Source organism: Protobothrops mucrosquamatus, unplaced genomic scaffold (assembly GCF_001527695.2).
Source record: "Protobothrops mucrosquamatus isolate PMUCROS unplaced genomic scaffold, P.Mucros_1.0 scaffold_57, whole genome shotgun sequence".
In the NCBI taxonomy this organism is placed as follows: Eukaryota; Metazoa; Chordata; class Lepidosauria; order Squamata; family Viperidae; genus Protobothrops; species Protobothrops mucrosquamatus.
The window spans coordinates 179,813-202,955 of record NW_015386133.1 but is presented as its reverse complement, the minus strand read 5'-3'; the positions used below and the strand labels follow the sequence as shown (position 1 = coordinate 202,955).

The 23,143-nt window shown below is 34.7% G+C and overlaps 1 protein-coding gene across 1 annotated transcript in view; it reads right to left on the bottom strand.

Annotated features, from left to right (window-relative positions):
* The window catches only part of ABHD12 (abhydrolase domain containing 12), a 33,800-nt gene that overhangs the window by 8,442 nt on the left and 2,215 nt on the right, over positions 1-23,143 (bottom strand). The window contains exons 2-7 of the mRNA XM_015812099.1: positions 13,762-13,886; positions 12,254-12,359; positions 4,642-4,761; positions 2,938-2,968; positions 2,501-2,546; positions 51-180 (exon numbers count right to left, since the gene is read on the bottom strand). Coding sequence (XP_015667585.1) covers positions 51-180; positions 2,501-2,546; positions 2,938-2,968; positions 4,642-4,761; positions 12,254-12,359; positions 13,762-13,886 — 558 coding nt within the window. The remainder of the gene's footprint in view (positions 1-50; positions 181-2,500; positions 2,547-2,937; positions 2,969-4,641; positions 4,762-12,253; positions 12,360-13,761; positions 13,887-23,143) is intronic.

The window sequence follows — 23,143 nt, the reverse complement described above, 5'->3', positions numbered from 1 at the left end:
CACTAATATTCTAAAATTCTGCTTAGATCATCTGAAAAATACATGTTTACCCAGTGCCCAAGGAGTGTCCCCATATATAAACTGGATTGTCTCCACTTCTTGCTTTTATCCAGTCAAATACATGAAGAGCATCATAGGTCATCCCACTTTCTGAGGGAGTGCCTATAGAGTCTCCCCATCCTGAAAGAGATAAAAATAAATATTCCAAGAATCATACTTTAAGGTGCTAATCAAAATATAGGATTTGGTTTCATTTTTCAATTAAGACCAAAGAGCACAATGAGTCAGGACATTGGAAATGAATAGGTAAATTCTTGATTACCTTTCATTTTCTTGGAACAGGCTAAAATACACAATAAAGTAAAATGAGGTTGACATAATGTAGAAACTAAAGTTGTACCAGGCCTATTCAACTGGATTCCAGTATGCCTTTAAATGTTCAAGGAGAATTTCTGACTGATAAGACTGTTTTGCTAATGGAACTGAGTGGGACAATTTCTTTTACAAAATCTTAAAACTACAGTAAAACTTCTTGAGAGTTTCCCTACCTCCAAATAGATTTTAAGGATTCTTGGGGGGGGGGAGTGCAATTACAGGAGAATTTTTCTGCATTTAAAAACTACCATATGAAAACAAACTGTTACCTGCCAACTATGCTGGTTCTAGTTCCACTGGACCTAAAGCATCTTAGAATTCTCAGGACCCTAATTCCTACAATTTTCTCCCCACCACACAAACACACTCAGCTAAGAATCCTGAATAGGAATTGTGGGAGTTGCCATCTCAACACATATAAAAAGTGTCAGGCTGGGGGGAGTCACACTAAAAAGATGACCTTCAATTGCAGCAAAATTTCTGGGAATATCTGCTTTTCAATCATTTGAGGTTGAGTATGAGAAATGGAACTGACTTACAAGCTGAACTAAAAAAAAAACTATCTTGTGAAAACTGCAAAGCTAATTGAAAGTTCACAATAAACTTTTTTTAAATGAAGTACTGCTCAAGAAAATTACACTTGAAATAGACTGTTTGTCCCTCTATGACAGTGGTTCTCAACCTTTTTAATGCCGCGACCCCCAACCGGTCGTAAGTCGAGGACTAAACCGGTCGTAAGTCGAGGACTAAACTGGTCGTAAGTCGAGGACTACCCAACCAGTCATAGGTCGAGGACTTTCCCTGCCTGGGAGCGCCGCGCATGCGTGGTTCCGCCCCCTGCGCCGGCCGAGGCGTAGCTGGCAAGCAGCAGAGATGGAGCAGGCCGACCACCAGCTGGCCCAGCTCAAAGGAGGTAAGGCACCCGCCGGAAAAGGGGGGAAAAAATGGCGGACAGCCTTGCTTGGCGACCCCCGTGAAATGGTCGATCGACCCCAAATGGGGTCGCGACCCATAGGTTGAGAACCACTGCTCTATGACCTGATTCTTCCTGGCAGAAAAAAATATATTCAACAATATGTTGAAGTAGCAAATGCCCTATTTTAGGAACCAGATGCCTCCTATGCTACTTTTTAACATTCAAGCCTACATGTTTTTAGGAAATCTAAGATTATCTTCTGTTTAAGCAGTAGTGAAGTTCACTTGTTAGCAGATTGAGTACATGAGGCTTGTATCCATACAAAAGAGCAGGTTTTTGTTGTTATTGTTAGCTGATTTAATTTCAGAAAGGCAAGGCATACTGCATGAAGAACTTTAATGCATCTGGAAATTGTGGAAATGTATATATTTACAACTGTTCGTCGTACTGTTCAGCTCACAATAGTTCCTTATCTCAGCAAAGACACTGCTGAAGTCATTCAAGTAAAGTTGTCATTAAACATTAATGGGAAGATCAATTTATGGAAGTATAAAATATTCCCAAAGTATTCAGTCAAAATGTATTAGAGAAACTAACATTTTTAAAGGGTTGGCACAGGATTCACTGCTTACTAAGTAGTTTGGATAACTATTTGAAAAAAACTAATTAGGTACAAGCAAAAAATATCATTTTTAAGTGTTTTCAAGCATGAAACTTTGCAGAACGCCATAGAACAATCTATGGATGTGAAACTGCTGCTATGCTATTAAATGGACTGTTTCAACCAATCTGGAGTATTTTTTGCTGGGAGCAGAACTCTTCTGCGTTCAAAAAGTTGTTTTTGGCTCAGAATTTCTTGTTTCACATTCAAAACAGCAGCTTCAAAATAGATTTATTTTGTGAAGTTTTTCATTTGAGATCCAACATTTTGCATACTCTTACTGTTAATTAAACAATTCATTTGTAAACATTCTGTAATACATTTATAATTTATTTACAATTAATTTATAAAAATGGGGAATTACTATTAACAGACCATGCTCCACAATTTGGGGTATTAATAAAACACACAAACTCCTGCAAATTATGTGGTTAATGAAATTCAAGAAATAGCCAATAGGTTGGTTAAAACAAAACAGCCACCCATATTTGGGAACAAAAGGATAAACAATGTAGTCTAAGAACAAAAATATAGTCTAATAATCTTACCTCTATAATCAAATGTGACTACATGGTAACCAAGAAAACTTAAAACCTGTAAGGGAAGATAAGCAACTCCAAATAAATTAAAGAAACACTTTTAAAATAATTATCACTACATGCTAACAAATTCCTTCACTTTGACATGGCAATATACAAGGTTCTCATTTTTAATGGAAAGTGGCAACTTTTCAAGATGCAATATTTCATTGTGTTGTGCAATGGAACAAATCATAAAAGGCTTACAATATGACTGACACTGATGCGTAATGCACAGTTTTGAGTACCTTCTTATATTTCTAACTCTTATTTATTTCACCTTATCAGGGAATAAGGCATATAAATTAAATAAATATAAACTACAGAAGACAAATACAGGTTCATGTTGCTTTTAATAGCAATGCATAACAGTATTTAGAACTTATAAGTAACAACACCATTCCTACCTTGTAAAGTTCCACACGATGATCCCCTCCTCTGTTAAGAAATGTTGGGAAAATAAAGTTAAAATCAATATAAAACATTGTGTTACATAATTTTCTAATGTCAGCATAAATATGAGCTAGCTTTTAATGAAAAACCTGTTGTTAGAAATAATTCAAGAACCACTGATTTCAATAAACCCTTACTTAAGACCGTAGTCTTAGCTACTTGCTAGGGCAGAAGCACTGTTAACTGGAATTTACATAATTCTATTCATGTCATTGAGAAGTCAGCCACTTCCTCAGAAATCAAAGTTTGAATTGCAGATATTGAGCTAAATTGTGTCCAACTGTAATTATAATGCTTCACTCATATAGCCAGCCAAGATTCTTTATATTCTTGCATTTGGAACGGCCTTCAAGGTCTCCAGACTTGTACTGAAAATCTGTAAGTGGATCTCAGATATATAAAACATGTACAGAGACCAATGAATATTTCTGAGCTAGAAGATCTCTGCAAGGAAGTTTTTTTTTTAAAGCAAGAATAGAAGGTCTTTTAGCTGGCTATAAGAAACTTAAAAGCTATTACTTATGCCAAAGAAGATGTTACTAAGTACTGACTGGAAGAGTGAATATGCTTTCTACATCTATCATATTCAATATTTCCTTACTTGGAATCTGTAAACAACTGCACATTAACAACAAATTCCATTCAAATTTGTGGAACAATGCATAGTAGTATTGAAATCCAAAACATCCACCATGTTAGCCATCAATGCCAGCAGATCTATTAGCCTGGTGTCCCTTGTTCTAACAGAATCCAAGCCGGAAAGATACATTAAAATCTGCATACAAGTAAGGAAAGTTGCCTCACTCAAGAGGAGCAGTTTACAAAGGCAGAAAATCATTTTATATACAGTCCAAACATATTGGGTTTGGAATGAGTTCTTTCATTTGACACATCTCTGATGCAGCACACATGCTCAGTAACTAATATGTAGCAAGTAACATTCCATAGCATCCCATAATATTCTTGGTATGATCTTGTTAATGCTTATCTTCACATTCAGGAAAACTGTTTCTCACATTATGAGTTTGCAGGTAAGTAAAGTTCAGGCCAGTGCCCTTCAGGTTTAAACCAGTTCTCTTATCAGGTTGCGTATAGCTTTCTTTGTTCCTCCAAGAATTAGAAACATTAATCAACGGAACTCCTAGTTATAAAAACATTAATCAAAGAGGCCCTGCTTTGCTGCTGCCATCAACCATGTTGTCTAATCTTGGGATCTAAACTGTGGTACAATGCCATGGAATCTTATCTGATGAAAAGACAGTAAGAGAAATATATTGAAAAATTAACTACAGTAAACAAGACATAGGCTGGCTTCAGCATGAGCATTACTAATTATATCCAAAACTGTTGTAGAAAAAAGTGTATTTCTTCCTTTTCCTCCTTCACATTTTAAAATGAATCAGACAAGCAAAATGCCAGAGTATTTCCCTCATAGATGCGGCAAAATAAAAGTCCTTTAATAAAAGCCTTTCTACTCTGCAGTCTTATATTCACATCTGAATTTGATTTGATTTGATTATATTCACACACACACACACACACACAATGTGTGTGTGTGTGTGTGTGTGTGTATTGCGGTACTTGCCCTGCCTAATGAAGAATGAGCCCTGAATAGATTTAAATTATGGGCATTATTTACATTTTTGTGTTTTGCTTACCTAGTCCCTGCATTTCCGTGCAAATAAAGGATTACAGGGTTATTGGAACCCAAAATATCCTCGTACCACAGTTGGTCCTTCCCTTGAGCATCTTTCCATAAAACTGTAGGAACTGTGTGCCTAAAAAAAATGGTAACAAGAATTTCATTGTTTCCTTGCATATTTTCATCCTATCTTAATAACCTCCCTGCTTCAGAAGCCTATAGGAAATGTGCAGTAAGTTATATACAGTATCTAAAATTAGTATACAAACCATCAGCAATGGATTGTGTGCTGAATTCCTTCCAGAATTTCTAGAGTTTTAATTCAGCTGTTCTCAGTTGGGAACCATAGGATATTTCAAGGGAGCTACAAGTAAAAAACATGTAATGGGGCGGCACAGAAATTGTATAGTAATACAGATACTGTCTTGTTGATGCCAGATTCCCAGTGTCCCAGTTAAAAGTTAAGAAGTTTGGTCTGCAAATTGCTGAAGCATATTTACCAGATAACACAACAATACTTATGGCTTATGTAAGATATTTGTCGCTGACAAGCTCAGAGAAGAAACACTTTTCACATGAAAACTTAAAACAGTTATTAAAGGGAAAACAATTTTTGAAGAAGAGTTATTTCAATAAGAATGATACCCCTTTTGACAATATTATAGCTTCCATGACAGTTACATAGAAAATTTATCGCATTTTTGAAATATGTGGTGCCAGAAGTATTTTGTTTTCACTGCATAATTCACCACCACCCTTCGATTTCAAAATATTTGGAAGGGTTGGATATTCTGGCCTGAACAGTGATCCTTTTGCAATGGATACTGCTGACATTGATGTTACATTGCAAGAACTGCTCATCAAACTACAGAACAATATAGAAGTTTAATATGAAAGGCAGTTAACTGCATAAAATTAAATGTATGTCAAAATTGTTTATTTCAACAGCCTTGCAACGGGAGTGATTTAAATACTTATTATTGCATACAGAAATCCATTATCTAAAGGTAACTGCATTCTTCATTTTGATGCTCTATGGGAATGGTTGTGGCATTTTTCAATAGTAAACAAAACGAAAAAGAGATCACTTTTACTAAATGCAACATGTTTTACTTTTCTCTGATATTTTTGAAAAGCTTTCTTTGTTAAACAAGCAACTGCAGGGAAGAAAGTGTTACCTTTTATCATGAAAAGAGAAGATTAAGGGATTTCTTGGAAAACTGAAATTATACACATACAATATTGGACATCAGGAATTTTCTGATACTCATATAGATGGATCATTTAAGTAGCTGCATAATGATATGGAAATTTGTTTCTACAAGCTTGTGGATATGGATATTGTGGCCTGGATAGTGGATCCATTTGCAATGAAAACTACTATTGACATTATATTGCAAGAACTGCTCATCAAACTAAAGAATAAAATAGAAGTCCAAGCAAGTTTTAAATAAGATAAACATTATTTACAGCACAATTTCCAAAACGTTTCCATAATTTTGGGAGAAGAGAAAATTGTTTTTATGGCATTTTCCACATCATACTCAGTAAAATCAGGTTTCAATCAGGTAAGTTATCTGTTAACACAAATGTGCAACTGCCTGGGCATATGAACAGAGGTGGATTTTTATTTCATGGTAGAAATAAATATAAAAACAAACCAAACAAACAAGAGTTATCCTTAAAAATGCTAGGCTTGTGTTGAATAGCCTCATAACTGTTCTATATAGAAAAAGGCAAGTTAGCTTTCTGTAGCAAAAATTCAAAGTCCAGTTTGATTTCATACAATTATATATTTTTATATCACAGGAAATACCCTAGCTTACATTCTGGCACCATCCTGCAGATTTTGTTCATTGATTACAGGTAGTCCTCAACTTATGACCATTCATTTAGCAAATATTTCAAGTTACAGTAGCAATGAAAAAAATGGCTTGCAATTGATTCTTGCACTTAGACTGTCACAGTGTCCCTGCCATCACCTGATGTAATGGAATGCACAGATAACCTTGAGGAAAGGGGAGAGGAGATGCTGCCTAGGAAAGAAAGAAATTTAGGAAGGACCCACCCTAATGGGTCTAGCAGTTAAAAGTGGCAGGTGGGAAGTTTGTACTTTCAGACTTGCAAGGTTCTGTTAATATAACCTTATAATAAAGTAGAGTTAGCTCATCTAGTCATGTTTCCTATCTGGTTTACCCAGGAAGGTTGACACGTGATTACCATTTACGACCTTCACAGCTGGCTTCTGACAAGAAAAATCAATGTGGAAGCCAGCAGGGACGGTTGCAAGTAGAGAACTACCTATATTCTTCTACATATATCTGTGTCTGTATATATAGATATGTACATGTGAGTCTTTCCCAACAGTCTTCTCATGAAAAGTATTTGTTACCTTTCATATATTCTGAAAAGTTTCTTACCTTTGCTCCTAACACTAAAGTTTGGTGCTTGTTTTTTCCCAACACGCATTAGGCCAATGTGACAAAATAATTGTTTCCCCCCCCCCCAGTTCAGTAATTCCAGAAGAGATATAATTAAGGCAATTGTGTAAGTAATTTATTAAGCCAGTTTTGTACAGTATAAGTCTCATAAATTTAGTTCCTTTCTTATACTATCCTGCTGATTACCAACCATCCATCCATCCATCCATCCATCCATCCATCCATCCATCCATCATTAATTTATAATTTATAACCCTGTTGAGAAGGGTTATAAAATTATTTCTAAAGCTCTAGATCTTCTCAGATCCAGTCAGTGTTCATTACTGGGCAAATATAGTTACTAAAGCAACACGCTCGTTTTTCCATGCACTACCATCTATATTTTAATTTTATACTAAATAACGTAATTAGCTGTGACCAAAGCTGCCATCTATGCATATTGCTGATATCTGAACAATATTTGAAAGTAAATAAGATGCATACACAGTACATTAGAAATCTATTTAGTTTACATCAGTATAACTAATTCAGTTTTCTTTTGGAAAAAGAGTGCAGTCTAACAAACAAGGATGAGAACAATTCTCAGCAAACTTCTGCTTCCTTCCCTGCCATACTTGGGAAAAGAGGTGACTGATATTCTGTATTTTCTACCCTATTTAATTATATTAATTAAGCATGGCTTTTAAAATCAAAATTATGGTTCAGAATAAGTTATGTGTGCAGCCAATAGCACAGATACATGAAGATGAATGCCAAAGATTTAGCAAGGGAGCAGTAGTTCAATACAAATTTGAAAATAACCTTTGAAATTAAAGAATTTGGAGACACTGCTTTATTATATTTTATTTCCAGCCCCTATTTTCAAGCCTTAATATTATTCCAAGCTGAACTATTTATATTCCAAACACTTGAAAAGATCAATAAAGAAAAAAATATGCGTACCGAGAACTATCTAACTTGTTCCCATGCAATTCATAAATTCAAAATCAGTATGGATGGTAACTCCTTGCTTTCCCTGGGGATATATCCTGTCTTCCAACCCTTAGCAGTACAAACTTCCCAAAATGGGTTTTCTTTAGGATTATACCAGGAAGAAAGAGTTAAATTTGCCTCTGCATGTCTATTGGGATCCTGTTAATTATTAGCCTTCTTCCCACCAAGCTGATGCAATTGGCAATTTGTAAGTTGTTACTATAACTGAAGTTCCTTAGTATTTTACCAAACTGGCTCTTATTTCTACAAGTTGAAAACAAGAAAATTAAACAACAATTTTGATACTTTTAAAGTAGTGGTTAGACATAAAAGTGAAAGTTTTTAACTTTTTTTTTTTGCCTCCAAAAGAGGCACCAGGTCTTATTTTGGGGGGTGTCTTTTTTACTCACCTCCAGCACCGACAGCCCTGCCCAGCTGGTCCACTTCTTCTGACTGAAGGAGCAGCTTCATTCTTCAGCTGCATTCCGGCCTGCATTTTGCAGTCAGGCCTTTCCAGAAGGCCTTTGCAACCGAGTACCAAGCAATGGATTCAATCCATAGCTCGGTTCTCGGATGCAGAGGTCTTGCAAAACTGAACTACGGTAGTGGCCAAAATTGTGGAAACCATTTGGGAAACATGTACAGTAGAAATGCTAACTTTGGTTAAGTTTCCACCAATTTTTCTTCTAATTTCTTTATAACTGTAGCCTTGTTCACTTAATATTATTATTTTACATCGCTTTCTGGGCAACCAGTCAACTCTTTGCACCATTACTTTAATTTTATTACATTTTACAAGCTCACTAAATGAAAGGGGGAAAAAAACCCAACCAACTTGATAGCGATCTCATAACACACTGACAAATGTCCTCCTCTCAGCTTCAATACATGACATCAGTAACTGAATCCTACTGTGATCTGGTTGGCTCATTGCCAAAACAAGATGACACCTGACTGGCTCTCTAAACACTCACGCTCATTGGCTACAATCAGATGAAGGAAAGCTACCTGATATCAATCTAAGCAAGTTGTACTTCCTTTTTCTGGTTATTTGGCTATAACGTTTCATAGAATACACTACAGATAATTGAACAAACTATGTTGCATTACATTCTTGATTAAATTATCTTTCCATTGATATATAGTTTTAGGGTACTGCTCCAAAAAAAAGTGGTGTTATTAGCCAAGAAACCTCAAAAATACACTTGGCCCGCTACTGTATGGATTGAATCTATAGCTCAGTTCTGGCTGCATCAGCCTTCCGGAAAGGCCTGTGACTGAGAAATGCAGGCCTGGCTGCAGAAGATGCCACAGAAGAAGTGGGCCTGCAAGGAGAGGCCTAGCTGCAAGGTAAGTGGGTGTGGGGTGCGTGGGGCAGTTCCACCCCCCACCCCCACCCCAGCTTGATTTTTAGGTGTGCACCTTGCCTCCAAACTAGGGCTTATTTTTCGGGTAGGCCTTATATTTAGCTCACCCCAAAAATCAAGCTAGGCCTTATTTTCAGGGTAGGTCTTACTTTCGGGGAAACACAGTGGGTAGAGGCATGAAGGTGGGGCAGGGAGTAAAATAGAGAACAATGCAATTTTGGATATCTGTAAACACTACCTACCATGAGCAGCACCACACGAGTCATTTTAGGACAAAGGTATCCCATTCCAGTTTTTCAACAATCTTACAATATTCAAAAGAAAATGGGGTAGATCTAAAAGCAAATTATGTGCCACAATTCTTGTATTATCATTTCAACCTTTTTAAAAATAAATCTTATTAATTCGAAACTTAAAGAGATTTTTTTCTTTGCTGCGCTTTTCTTGTCTGGACTGTTGTTAAAGAAATCTGACAAGTGGTTAGATACATATAAACAAACTAAAATAGAAAAAAGTTGCAAATCACTTTTGAAACTCACTTTACTTCTACTAATAGAGTGCTGAATTAGCATTATGAGTTGTTACTCAGTTCTACATCATACTTAGACTTGCAGAAATTGCCTAAGAGCATAAAAACAGTGCAGATTAGGCCAAAGGCCACTTAACCCAGTATTCCATGCAAAATGATTGGCAAGTGCTCTCCAACAACTAATCCTGAGAAACATACTACCACAAAAACTAGAATCAATTAAATAAAACCTGAACATTCATGTTATTTTTAAATCTCCTTTTAAAACTCCTCAAATCTTGAACTAGCAACTTCAATTTACTATGGGAGAAAAGGCAGTTTTTTAAAAAAATTCCTCAATTTCATATTCTTAATCTTAATTGAAGGACCCTGATCTAGTTGTTAAGAAAGGTAAATATTTTTTCTCACTATCTACAAAAAAGAATTTCATATCTCTTTATCGTGCCATTCCATCTTCTTACTTACCTTTTTTCTAAGATAAAAACCCTGATAAAATTTCCTCATATGAAGGCCCCTGAGCATTTTGTTTGCTTATATAGAGTGGAGCATCAGTGTGCACTTGCCTATCATTGTTCTTTTAGACTATATTGTTCAGGAGTTGTAAAAATTAGATATAATAACAATCCTAGTTTTTCTTTAAATTTCAAGAGTCTCAGTTCATTGTTCATCACAATTATAGCTTTCTTGTTAGAAAGAACATAATTATGGCAACGGTTTGGATATTTTATATCACATCATTAACTTTTATTTTATTGTTTGTATTTTTATAGTCATACTTAAACAAACTGGTAGTTCTACTATTGTTTTACTGTCCTTTGATTCATTGCTCTGAGCAGTATAAAATTATGACAAAATTATTTAGTGAAAAAGTCCAGGCTGAATCCCTCAAACATAATTTAAAAAAATACTATTGGAAAAGCAAAACTGACATATTTATATAACCGCAATAGCATTGAAAAAATGAAATAACTACAGAAGAATGAAACTGCTTTACAAGAAAAAAAATCAAATAAGGAGGTGAAGACAAGAAAAATAAAAATATGAATTCAAACAGATGAAAGGAAACGATGAAAAACTAGGCTAGTTGGGAGGACAGAATTGAGTATCTTTCCAAAGGTAGAATTTCATCCTAATTAAGAGCACCGTAAACCACAATGTTTGGTTGCAAGTGCAGTTTGCTGAGTCTATTCTTGTTATCAATGGAAAAGTTCAAGACTCGCTATCCAGTTTTCATTCTGCTACCTAATAATCAGTTTCATCTGACAGAACCTGACATAATTCTGCATCATGATGCAAAAACATTTGTTAGTCCATCTGATTATCCGAAACTAAAAATTGGGATTAGAATTGCTAACAAAGATATCAAAGGGGTGCTGGTTTCTACCTTTTAGAATTAACCATCAATAGTAAAGGAACAATTAGTAAAACAAACATGCTACAAACTAGCACTATCACATGCAAACCTTGGAAAAGATATTCAAATGATGTGTCTGCATCCACAAAAATCACAATTGTGCAAGTCTTATTATGCTCTGATATTCTATAGAAGTAAAAGTTGGACTTTGAAGAGGCAGAATAGGAAGAGTATTGACACTTTTGAACTTTGGTGTTAGAGAAGACTCCTGAAAATATCAGTAACAGCCAAGAAAATAAACAAATAGGTTCTCAAATAAATCAACCCAGAGGTTTCCTCACTTGAGGCACAAATGACCAGGCTCAAATTATCCTATTTTGGAACATTATGCTCTCTGAAGGAGGCCCTGATTCTGGGAAAGATGGAAGGAAAAAGAAAAAGAAAACAATCAATAGCAAGGCGAATAGACTCAGTTACAAGGGTGATGAGTGCATCATTTTGAAGATCTAAAAGACCATATTAGAGACAGATCATGGTGGAGAAAATCTATCTTTGAGATCAATAAAAGCTGAAAACAAATTGATGGCACATAATCAAAGATCTGGGATACCTTCTATTCAAAAAGAAAGACAAAGATGAAACCTGAAAGCTACATCTGCAAATATATCTACAACTAAGCAGTGATTCATGTCATCCTCAAGGTTGTTTATCTTTTTCTTCCTTGTTCCCATGCTTTGTTCTCAGAGACTAAAGTCACATGCTGAAACAATCCCACACCATTTATATTAAAACTGCATTCTTCTTGACTTGAGTCTAAAGCACAACCTTCAGCATAATACTGCACACAACTGCAATGTACATTGCATTATTTGATTTCCCCCCCTAAATTCACAAAAAAAGCAAAGCTTTTGTTCTAATTATAAAAGGACATCAATGTATAATGAGAAGAATAAAGTGTTCCTTACCAAACTCCAATAGTTACATCTTCCTCTGGCTGCAGATAGAAGTTACTGGTATGGTTTAAGCCTTGATCCTGGGGTCTTTTCAAATCAATGAAATAGGGCACTCTTACTGAAATAGAAGGATAGCATTCCTTTTACATTTTGTTTACCTTATTGAAATAATCATTTCTGTAATTAAAACCAGCAACCATAAGCTTGCACAATAATACTTCTGCATAATATACATCCTAATGCATAATTAAATTTGCTATAAATTACTGGACATGTTTAAATGTCAACAAGGAGGGGAGGATTCTTTAAAAATTATTTCCATTAGTCAGAGATACAGAAAAAATTTAAAAACTCTTCTGGCACCTTAAAGACTAACAAATATATAATAGCTTAGGTCTGCATGAATTGCAATGCATTTCATCAGAGGCATGTAAATATATACACAGCCATTTGGGAGGAAGAGCATGAACAGTAAAGAGAGAGGCCAGAAAGAAATGAATGGTATTTTTTATATGTCATTTCCCTCTGACATCATTGCTCATTATTTCCAAATATACTCCCAAACATGAGTTTGTACATTATATTCTAAGGATAATATACAAAGTCTCCAATGAAGATATTAGGCTATATTAAATGTATGTATCTTTAAGGTACGATAACACTCTGCTGTTTTTTCTGGCTATTCATCTGGGAAAAGATTAGAAGTTAACCTTCTTTGGTTTGTAATTTGTTTTCCAACTTCTATTGCCATATTCCAAAACATACTTATTAAATCATAATTGTTAACTGTCAATACACTCTACTGTTTGTCCTAGTTCCAACAGTCAATTATAGATTGTATCTTTAAAACTAATTTAGGAAATCCTAGAATTAAATTTGTAGGGCACAGTTTCAGCTCATTGAGTAATGCTGGTTTTCTATCCTATCTTTATAAAACATTTGCAAAGTCAGCAGCAAATTCTACATAATATGCAGACATGATAATTAGAATACAGTCACACCAAGTCTAGCAAAGATGGTATTTTTGAGGAGTGCTGAAAGGAAACAATTGCTTTTTCACTGTCTGGTATTAGAACATTCTCTGCAGATGCCAACAGTAACAAAATTGCAAGCAGCAGTATCAAGCCTCTCCTTCCTCAGCACTTCACAAAGAAATAATGAAATTTAATCAGATACTGACAAATTGTGATCTCATATGCTTTAAATCTGTACTGAACACTGACACAAGATTTAATATATGCAGGAACAATTGAAAAAAGTCAAATGCGACTTCAAATCAAATATCAATATACTAGATTTTCTACCAACAAAAAAATAAAATTATTATAACCAAGGAAGCTTTGATGGCAGCAGTTTCCAAGATTCTTGTAAGGTACTGACATTGACTTTTAAGTAATTAAACAGAAATCAGTCTTTAAAGAAAGAGTGGGCTGATAAGGTATGAACACCTATTAATCTTGAATTAAAATATTAGCATAGAGTCAAGATAAAATAAACATTAAATGAAGCATTATTCTTACCAAAATTTAGGAAGACAAGCTTTGCCTGAATAGCTGGGCAAATTTTAACTAGAAATGGAATCGCTATATATATTCCCAACAACCAGATCACTACCTTCCGCAGTCGAACCCACATTCCATGTCTCCTGTAAAAAAGGGTAGGAGAAGAAATAAATGTAAGTTTATTTTACTTACAAAATTCTTGTGAATTCTTGTGAACACATTTTGCTATAGGCTTAATTAAGAGAACCATGGTGGATGATAATCACGACCAAAATGTAGGCCATTTATTTGTGGATATAGTCTCAATTATTAAATAATCACAGTAATAGCTTCCTGTTTTTAATAAAGGTAAAGTCTCCTCCGCATCAAGTCCAACTCATAAATTCATTTATATAGAATTTTTTTGACAACAATATGGATATATTTTTCCACTGCGTATTTTTGAGAAGATTTACAAACTGCTACATTATCATTTATATACAAATCAACATTTGACATTCTGCTTTGTAAAGTAACATGCAGAAGTCCTGTCCTCTGCACTTAGGAAATATAAAAAATTGCACTTTGACTAATAAGGATTCCCAAAGGAAAGGATAGAGGAGGACAATATTAATATCAACACAACATTTACAACGATTCCCTCAATCTAATGTTTAAAAATACCTAGAATTAATTTTCTCAAAGTTTTTTTTTAAACAGATTGGAATAATGTAACAAAAATAGAAGGATCTCTCATCCAAATAACGTATCTGATACTGTATGTTTTCTCTTACCATTACTATGGTTAATAATGCTGAAAATTAATATGATAAAATTCATATAACTAAAGAGGGCAGATGTCATATAAAATGTTAGAAATATGATAATAAACAAGAAGCTAATATCTAAATACCCAAACTGCCATTCAGGAAGATTCCACCAACATTATTACCCCTGTTCTTTTGACATGCAGTTTGCAATACAATATTGCAACTACTTTATAATTAAATTCCTGCTGCAATAAGTAAGAAAAATAATATCCAAAACTTTTTTTCTCATTTGGAAGTAATTACTTTCTTTTTTGGCTACAAATTGTAATTGTGGAAAGGTGTTATCAGTGTTGAATTGATCCTCAGTAGAATGCCATTAACTCTCAGAACTCTTCTAGAACTTTTAAGAAAGGAATACTTTATTAGTCCAATTGTTACCTTAAATGCTTTGGTAACATCCTAAACTAGAATCTACAATAGTAAAGTTCAAATCTCACTATTGTAATATCCTTGTGCCACAGTAATCCTATATGACAGGATTTCTTAAGCTTTGCTGTGCCCTGGCAAAGAGCTTTTCCTGGGAAAAGAGTTCTGTGGAGAACATGGCAGCTTTTTTGCCTCAGTTTGGTAGCAGGATTCTGGGCAATGATAATGAAGTACCGAGGGTGGATGATGGTATTCCTGTTTCTGCATTTTGAGCAGAGAAAGCATTCCACTTCATAGCTTGCTTATCTCCTGGCCCCATTGCAGGGGGTTTATCAAGAGAAACTGCTGCCTGCTAAAAGGAGAACTACATTCTTACAAAGCAAACAAGTATATATGCATGACAGTCTAAAGCAGTGGTTCTCAACCTTTTTAATGCCGCGACCCCCAACCGGTCGTAAGTCAAGGACTAAACCGGTCCTACGTCGAGGGCTAAACCGGTCCTAAGTCGAGGACTAAACCATTCCTAAGTCGAGGACTACCCAACCGGTCGTAATTCGAGGACTTTCCCTGCCCGGAAGCGCCGCGTATGTGTGGTTCCGCCCCCTGCGCCGGCCGAGGCATAGATGGCAAGCGGCAGAGACGGAGCAGGCCGACCACCAGCTGGCCCAGCTCAAGGGAGGTAAGGCACCCGCCAGAAAAGAGGAAAAAATGGCAGACAGCCTTGCTTGGCGACCCCCGTGAAATGGTCGATCAACCCCAAATGGGGTCGCGACCCATAGGTTGAGAACCGCTGGTCTAAAGAATGATTTATTATTTGCTTATTAAAAACACATAATGAAACTCTAATTTAACATAACTTGCTAAAGCTGGAAGCAATGTGAAATTTACACAATATTACTACTGTAGGGTAACATCTATTCCAAATATAACTACTGTAGATTTCATATCTATAGCTATCAATTACCACCCCTACACTGTTTTGCTTACAAAAGAAACTTCAGTCACATGTCCTATTTAGTTTCAGAATAAATAAATGTGGATATTGGAATTTAACTGCTTTTCTCTAAGAAAAAAAACAATTCCTTTTCTGGTGAGGTAGCACATATTGGACAATTTTCGTAATATGGTGAAATTACATTCTTCAACATTTTTCAGATTTGTCTGAGTTAGATAGAGCAGAAAAGTCAGACCATTTCACTGATAAATTAGCAAAATTTTAAACTATTCTTTCTACAGCAGCCAAAATAATACATAAAGAAATCAAGAAGAAAACATGAAGATATATTCACAATCATATGATTATCACAGCAACGTTATTGTTCATGTCTTTCATAGATAAGGCCTTGTGTTACTGATCAGCATTTGTAGACAATTCTGCTTTGTTTTGAGTTACAGCAAACTCAGTGGGATACAGTTTCATTAGGAACTGCCTTTGCTAAATTAAGACTTATTTTTATCTTAGTCCCTGCCTAACTAGTAAAGTGAGTTTCAACTAACTAAAAACAGTTTTTATTTCGAAGTTACAGATCTGTTAGTTGCCCCCTAAATAATCAGAACAATTTCTCCTTTGCAAATAGATCATGGAAACATTTAAAATTCTTGTACTGTAAATGTAACTCTTACTTCTAAACATATACTCTGGAAGATGTTCAAGCTGTAGTTTTGTTACTATTGTATAGCTGTCATTTTAAAAAAAGATTGACTAAGCAGAATTTAAAATTATTCAGTATTTTTGCTTTATAAAATCATTATCCTTCACTTACAAGCAAATCAAATATCTTTATTATGGTCTTTGACCAGCCTTTGCAATAAAAAGGGAAAGAAAAAAAAGGCAATAAAACAACATATCTAATAAAAAGTTGCATGCAGTTGTACAACTTGTTAAAAGTTATTAGGCCACCTGAGATGTGAATATGTGAATATGGAGTAAGCATATAAAAATAATAAATACAAAATTAATCTATGTTACCCTTATATTTGGAGCATGTTATGGGGGCATCATAGATAGGCCACTGTATGAGGACATGAGTCTCCCTGGATCCACAAGTGCAAAATTTCTGCAAATAAAGAATCCCATGAAATCTTCCCATCAGGTTGTGGAAAAGACCCATCTATGATTGCTTAGGAACAGATTATATAGATACACTGCAGGAGAGGGCTTGCAATTATCTAACATTGGCAATAGAATTCAGGGGAACTGGTGATATCATTTTGATGATCAATGTCCCTAATTCTCTCTTTTACTATTAATTTGTCCTTCTCCAGGGTTAATTGCCCTAATTATTCAGGAGAGAGGTTCACACTGCAAAGTTCTGCTATACAAATACAGTGCCAATGAGATTGCCAATGAGATACCATAACAGGGCTATTAAACCTGTGGAATCAAACATGATTCTAAATTATTACTTGGCATGTGTCAATACTGCATTGGGGTTCATTTATAAGCTTAATAAAGCATATTATGATCAGCAGTTGATCTGTCACTTAGGATGGCAATCATAAATAACCTATTATTTATTTATTTACATTTTTTTTAAAAAAATATTTATTTACTGGATTTATTGTGACTTTCTTGCAGATTTGCACTGGGTTGGCATTGCCTATTATGAGTATGATCTTGGATTTGTTTTTTGGTTTTTTTAAATACTAAGCAGCTGATCAGTTTTTGCATTCTCTTTTTTCAATTTCAACAAGAACTTTGTTAAGCATTTTTCAGTCAAAGTATCACAAGTCTATCACTGGATATTGATGTTTTCTACAGAAATAGCAATTCCAATCATTATTTCTTCTATTTCACACACCCAATATCAATTTTGCATATAAGGTAAATAATTAAAGGGAAATCAGGCAATTCCCTTGCCTCGTCAATTGTTCTGATGGTAGCAATGTGATCATGAATACCTCTGCCTCTTCTGAATCCAGTTTGTGATGTCCAAGTGCAGTGTTGTCTTATTGCTGGAAGGAGGTATTTGATATAAATACTGAATTTTCATTGTAGGATTAAATACAGGTCATGTTTGCTTACTGACTACCTCATTTAGCAACTGTTCAAGATGACAATGGTATAAAAAAAAAATCTTTATGTGATCTATCCAAGCATTTAAGACCACTGCATACCCACAATCACGTGCCTGCTTTTTGTGTGCCTCCCAACCTGCTTGCAACAAGCAGATTTAATGGAGAACTTAAAAGTAAAACTGTAAGTTACAATCACGTGATGCTTTGCTTAATGACCATGGTAATTTGGTTGCAGAATGGGAATGGCATTGTAAGCCTATCATGGTTACCTGATTTTTTGCTTAGCAGAACTACTTGTATGTCTTCTGCTTCATTTTGTTTATTGAAACCAAATGTCCTTTGGTTCCAGATGTTATTTTACTTCTAACGGTAATTAATATTTTGGTCGTCTATGATTAGTACATCTTTATTATCTGTCATGTTAACAATTGCATTTTGTCATAAGAATATTAAAGTTCTGATACCTCTGCACCTATAGTTGGAACATTGGCTTTATTAATTTACCAGCTTTTTAATGTCAGTCATCAAACAAGTCAAGGCAAAGTATAGGACAAGTTAAAAACACAATGTACTGAAAAAAGAACCAAATAGTAAACAACTGCTCAGGGAATAAAATAATTAAAACACTCATGGCATAATAATGGAATCATAAAACCCTTCAGCCCAGGGAATGGAATGGAAATGGAATAGAATACAATAGAATTCTTTATTGGCCAAGTGTGATTGGACACACAAAGAATTTGTCTCCGGTGCATAAACTCACAGTGTACATATAAACAGCAAACAATAGGTCATATATCATAAAGCATATTAGAACAACCAGGTCATATATCATAAAGCATATTAGAACAACCAGAAAGACAACAAGATTATCGCCATTTAGAACACAGGGGGAATGCTATTTCAGAGTGGAGGAACAGTGACAAAGAAGACACTTGGTTTTGAATTGAGATCATTCTATCATTTTGGAGTTGTTTTCAAGAATTAAATATGGCAGCATTTAGTTAATAATGCTACTCCATTTTTTTATGATTTTCTTTTCTGCAATAAAAAATCTGATGCTCCTCTGATGCAAAATGATCTATTCCAGCTCACTTCAGTTCACCGATTTCAAGAACGACACATCAGTTGCAACTGGACATGCTTTTAATCCAACTACATCCACAGCATTAGTGCTACTTGTTCTTGCCCTCTGTTTTTATGCTTGTTGGATACCTTTGATTTGGGAGATTCATATGCCAGTGTCATGTTTCTATTATTCTGTTATGAATGTCTACTTGGTTTTCTTGGAAGAAAGAAAATCAAGGTAGTCCTTGATTTACAACTGCAATTGGGACTGGAATTTCCATCGTAAGATGATGCAGTCCTAAAGTGAGTCATCACTTGATCAGATCTAATTTTTACTAAGATAATGACATGGTTAATGAATCACATGGTTGCTAAGTGAATCCAACTTCCCCAATTGACTTTGCTTGTTGGAAGCCAGCTGGGAAGATCGCAGATCACAATCACATGACCACAAAATGCTGCAACTGTCGTAAATGTGAGCTGGTTGCCTCGTGCCTCTAATGTGATTATGTGACCGTGGTGGTACAACAGTCATAACTGCAAGGACAGGTTGTAAGTCATTTTTTATGAGGCCATTATAACTTCAAACCATTACTAAACAAATAATAATGTAATTAATACAAATAACGATGTAAATCAAGATCTATCTACATCGGAATGGCTTACCATTTCCTTCTGAAATGGACTTTATTTAGTCTAACCTCTCACCTACCCTGTGTCTATCATGGGTTATCCTTCTGAGAGTATACAATCTAGCTCATAACATCACTTGCATAGCAGGCTTTTTCAGAACTACAAGGTAATATTCCATAAAATCAAGCTTTAAGGCATTACTATGCAATTAATACTATCACCATATGTTTGCTTAAAAGTAAGTCCTTCTTATATGCAATTATTGTATTTGTGTAAGTCTGCAGCCTTACTAAAAGTATTAACTTTAGTCTTATAGAATGCCACAAATATTTGGGAAAAATGTATACGTGTAGACAGATAGATTAGATAGATAGATAGATAGATAGATAGATAGATAGATAGATAGATAGATAGATAGATAGATAGATAGATAGATAGATATGTCATAAGATTTACATTTTTTGTAATGTATTGTGTTTTTAGGTTGAAGTCAAATGCTTTGCTATTTATTTCATCAACATATTTGACCTTCAGCCTTGCTCATTCCTACCACTCCTGACTATGTATGCCTTTTCTATTTAGAATTCTCTGCTCCACCTTCAAAAAAAATTCTTATCTTCCCTCTAGCCCTATCTTTTCATTCATATAAATCAAAGGTTATTTTTGCAAATAGTCAAGCTATGGGTTCCTACTTATTTTGATTAGTCTCTAAATTCTAGCCTGATATGAGCCCATCTTCTCTAAGTATCTAACATTGCAGAGATTTTCAAACTTTGTATGCCATGACAATTGCTGGTATGAATGGCAGATTATTTTAAAAGACAGCTAGATTTAGATGCCATCTTTCAAAACACACTTGCTGCTTGGATTATACAAGCATGGTTTACTCTTTGGCCTATACAACAATTATGCTATAGCTTATCTAGGAAAGCAGGAATAAGTTTTGTATTCCTACAGTGCATGTACCTGGACACTGGTTTTAAAATATTAACCCTTCTAAATTAGTTGCAACTCCCATCTTGAGAGCCCTTAGTTAATATATTTAGGTTCATTATCAGTCCTAATTTAGATTTCACATCAAACCTATAAGGCAAATAAGTTCACAGAGACCTTGCCTTGTGCCAAATAGATCACAACCACAACAATCTGTTCAATCCAGAAAATCTGGGACCTGAAAGGTCACCTAATTTAGCTGTATAAATCACTCCAGAAAAGCTACAAGTAGCTATATAGAAGAGGAGGAGCTAGCTTTAACACTTCTTTGCCTAGAGACCTTGGCAACATAAAAATGGTCTCCAAATCTATGCTTATTCTTAAGCTTAGGGAACTAGTAGTATTAAGAAGCATAGGCAGAGTTAAGTAGCAACTATTTAACATGGGACAATTTAAAAAAAATACAAAATCTTAGAAAACTGAAAGAGGAGATGGAATAAAGATCTTTTATAACATTATATTCCTCTCAGTTATATCTCTTCAGCCTCATTAAAAAGAAACAGAGACAAGATTCTTTTCCATATCATAATTACAGATCTTAAGCCCCTCATCAAATAACTACTTTCTTTGTGACTACCAACAGATCCCTGCCAAAACTGGGAGTACTGCCACAATAACAAAACATGACGCTATTTTCACTAACTTTACATACAGTATAGCCTATATTTCATTCATCTGTAAGACTATTAATGTATTTTCATGTCAATGTTCATCATTCCTTTAAGGATATTTATATTAGCTTTTTTACCAAGCTTACATATGGCTCCAAACGTAGCGGCCTCTCAGTAACTTATACATGGTTATAAGCTAAAAACAGGACAACATAATTGCAAAAGTTCTCAGCATCAAGAAATAACCTTAACCATTAGATATTTCAAAGGATAATTTTCCCAAAGAATCTACAAAAATAAGACAGGAAAGATACAGCCTCTAGTTCTGCAACAAATAATAAAGATAAAGGGATCTACTACATCCCTTAAATGTAACAGGAAATGTGTAAGCATATGTAAACTTCTCTGCTACTGCCAGGAAAATATTTAGTGAAGGTACATGTCTTCATCCATCAGGACCTGAGTTCCAATCTTCTCAAAAAGATTTTCACTGTAAGAGGTAGGGTCAAGAGGTCCTTGAATAAAAGTTTGTGAGGAAATGATAAACTGCCCTCTATTTAAAAAAAAGAAAAGACTGCTTCCTTGCTGTAATAGGGTGTATAATCCTAAAGTCCAATTGCCCAGCAAAGGATGCTTTCAACAGCAAAGAGAACCTGAAGTAACCCTCCCAAAACAATACAAAGGAATTCTGTTCTGCTTTGAATCTGCAGTTGAATATCAGCCTATATACTATTTACTGAGACTAAAAGAGGCTCTCTATAGATTCAGTTAGGTATTTTCTAAAACGGTGGTATAAGCGATTTTGTGTTTTGTTTTTTTTTAAAAAGGAGTTTACCAAGGGATTGAACTTGTACATAAAAAAGATGTGCCTATTACTAAGCTATAATTCTTAGCGAGAACACTTGTTCTAATTATTTAAAATTCTTTATATAAACACTGAATAATTACTCCCAGTGATGGTTACAACTATTATACCTTTGGGATGGAAAGGATATAGCCACAGAGATTAATGTTAGGTTTATTTTCTTTGGCTCGTCTTAGCAACCTAAAGACTTTCATTTTATGCAACCTTTAAAACAGAATATGAAATAAGGATGAAGACTTCAACAACCGCAGATAAAACCTATATAAAATTAGAAACAAAATAAATATAATTATTAAATACAAATAAGTTTCAGTGAGTTGAGTAGGACTTATTTCCATATTACCTTGATTTTCTTGTTACATATAGTTATGGATTCTTCATCTATGTTAATTTGTTAAAACAGGAACCTTTGATATCTATGATTGGGTCAATATTAAAAAGTAAGGATCTGAAGATGCAGAACACAAGATTTAAAAAAAACGATTCACATTCTTTTAAAATGGATTATAATCTTAATTATTCCAAATCTCAAGGTATTTTTTAAATTTAGATCTTGCATGATTTGAGAGTTTTATAACACTCCACAAAAATTTAAAATTTGTTACTCACCATTAAGGTACTGCAAACATCATGTCTGCAGAACAATGGTAACAACAATCTTGGCATCTATAGTCACTTATTGACAATTGAATTATCTGGCTTAGAAGCAAGTGATCAAAGGTGATCAGAAGAAACATTAGCTTCTTGCAGGGTAAAAGGTAAAACAAAAAAGGCCTTTACTAATATTATGCTGTAGTAAGATTACCTAGCTCTAATACAACAGCATACATGAACACAAGTCTCAAAACTGACAGTACTAACTAACATTGAAAACTACTTAGCTTTCTGGGCATCTTCAGTATCAGTGAAGTCATAGATCATTTGTTTTTTGAGATCTCAATATTGGGAGTGTCAAGTATCAAACGTACTTTCTCTTTGTAAACCAAATATTCCTTTGTGTAACTGTGCAGAAATAGTCTAAAGCCCCACTCAATTCA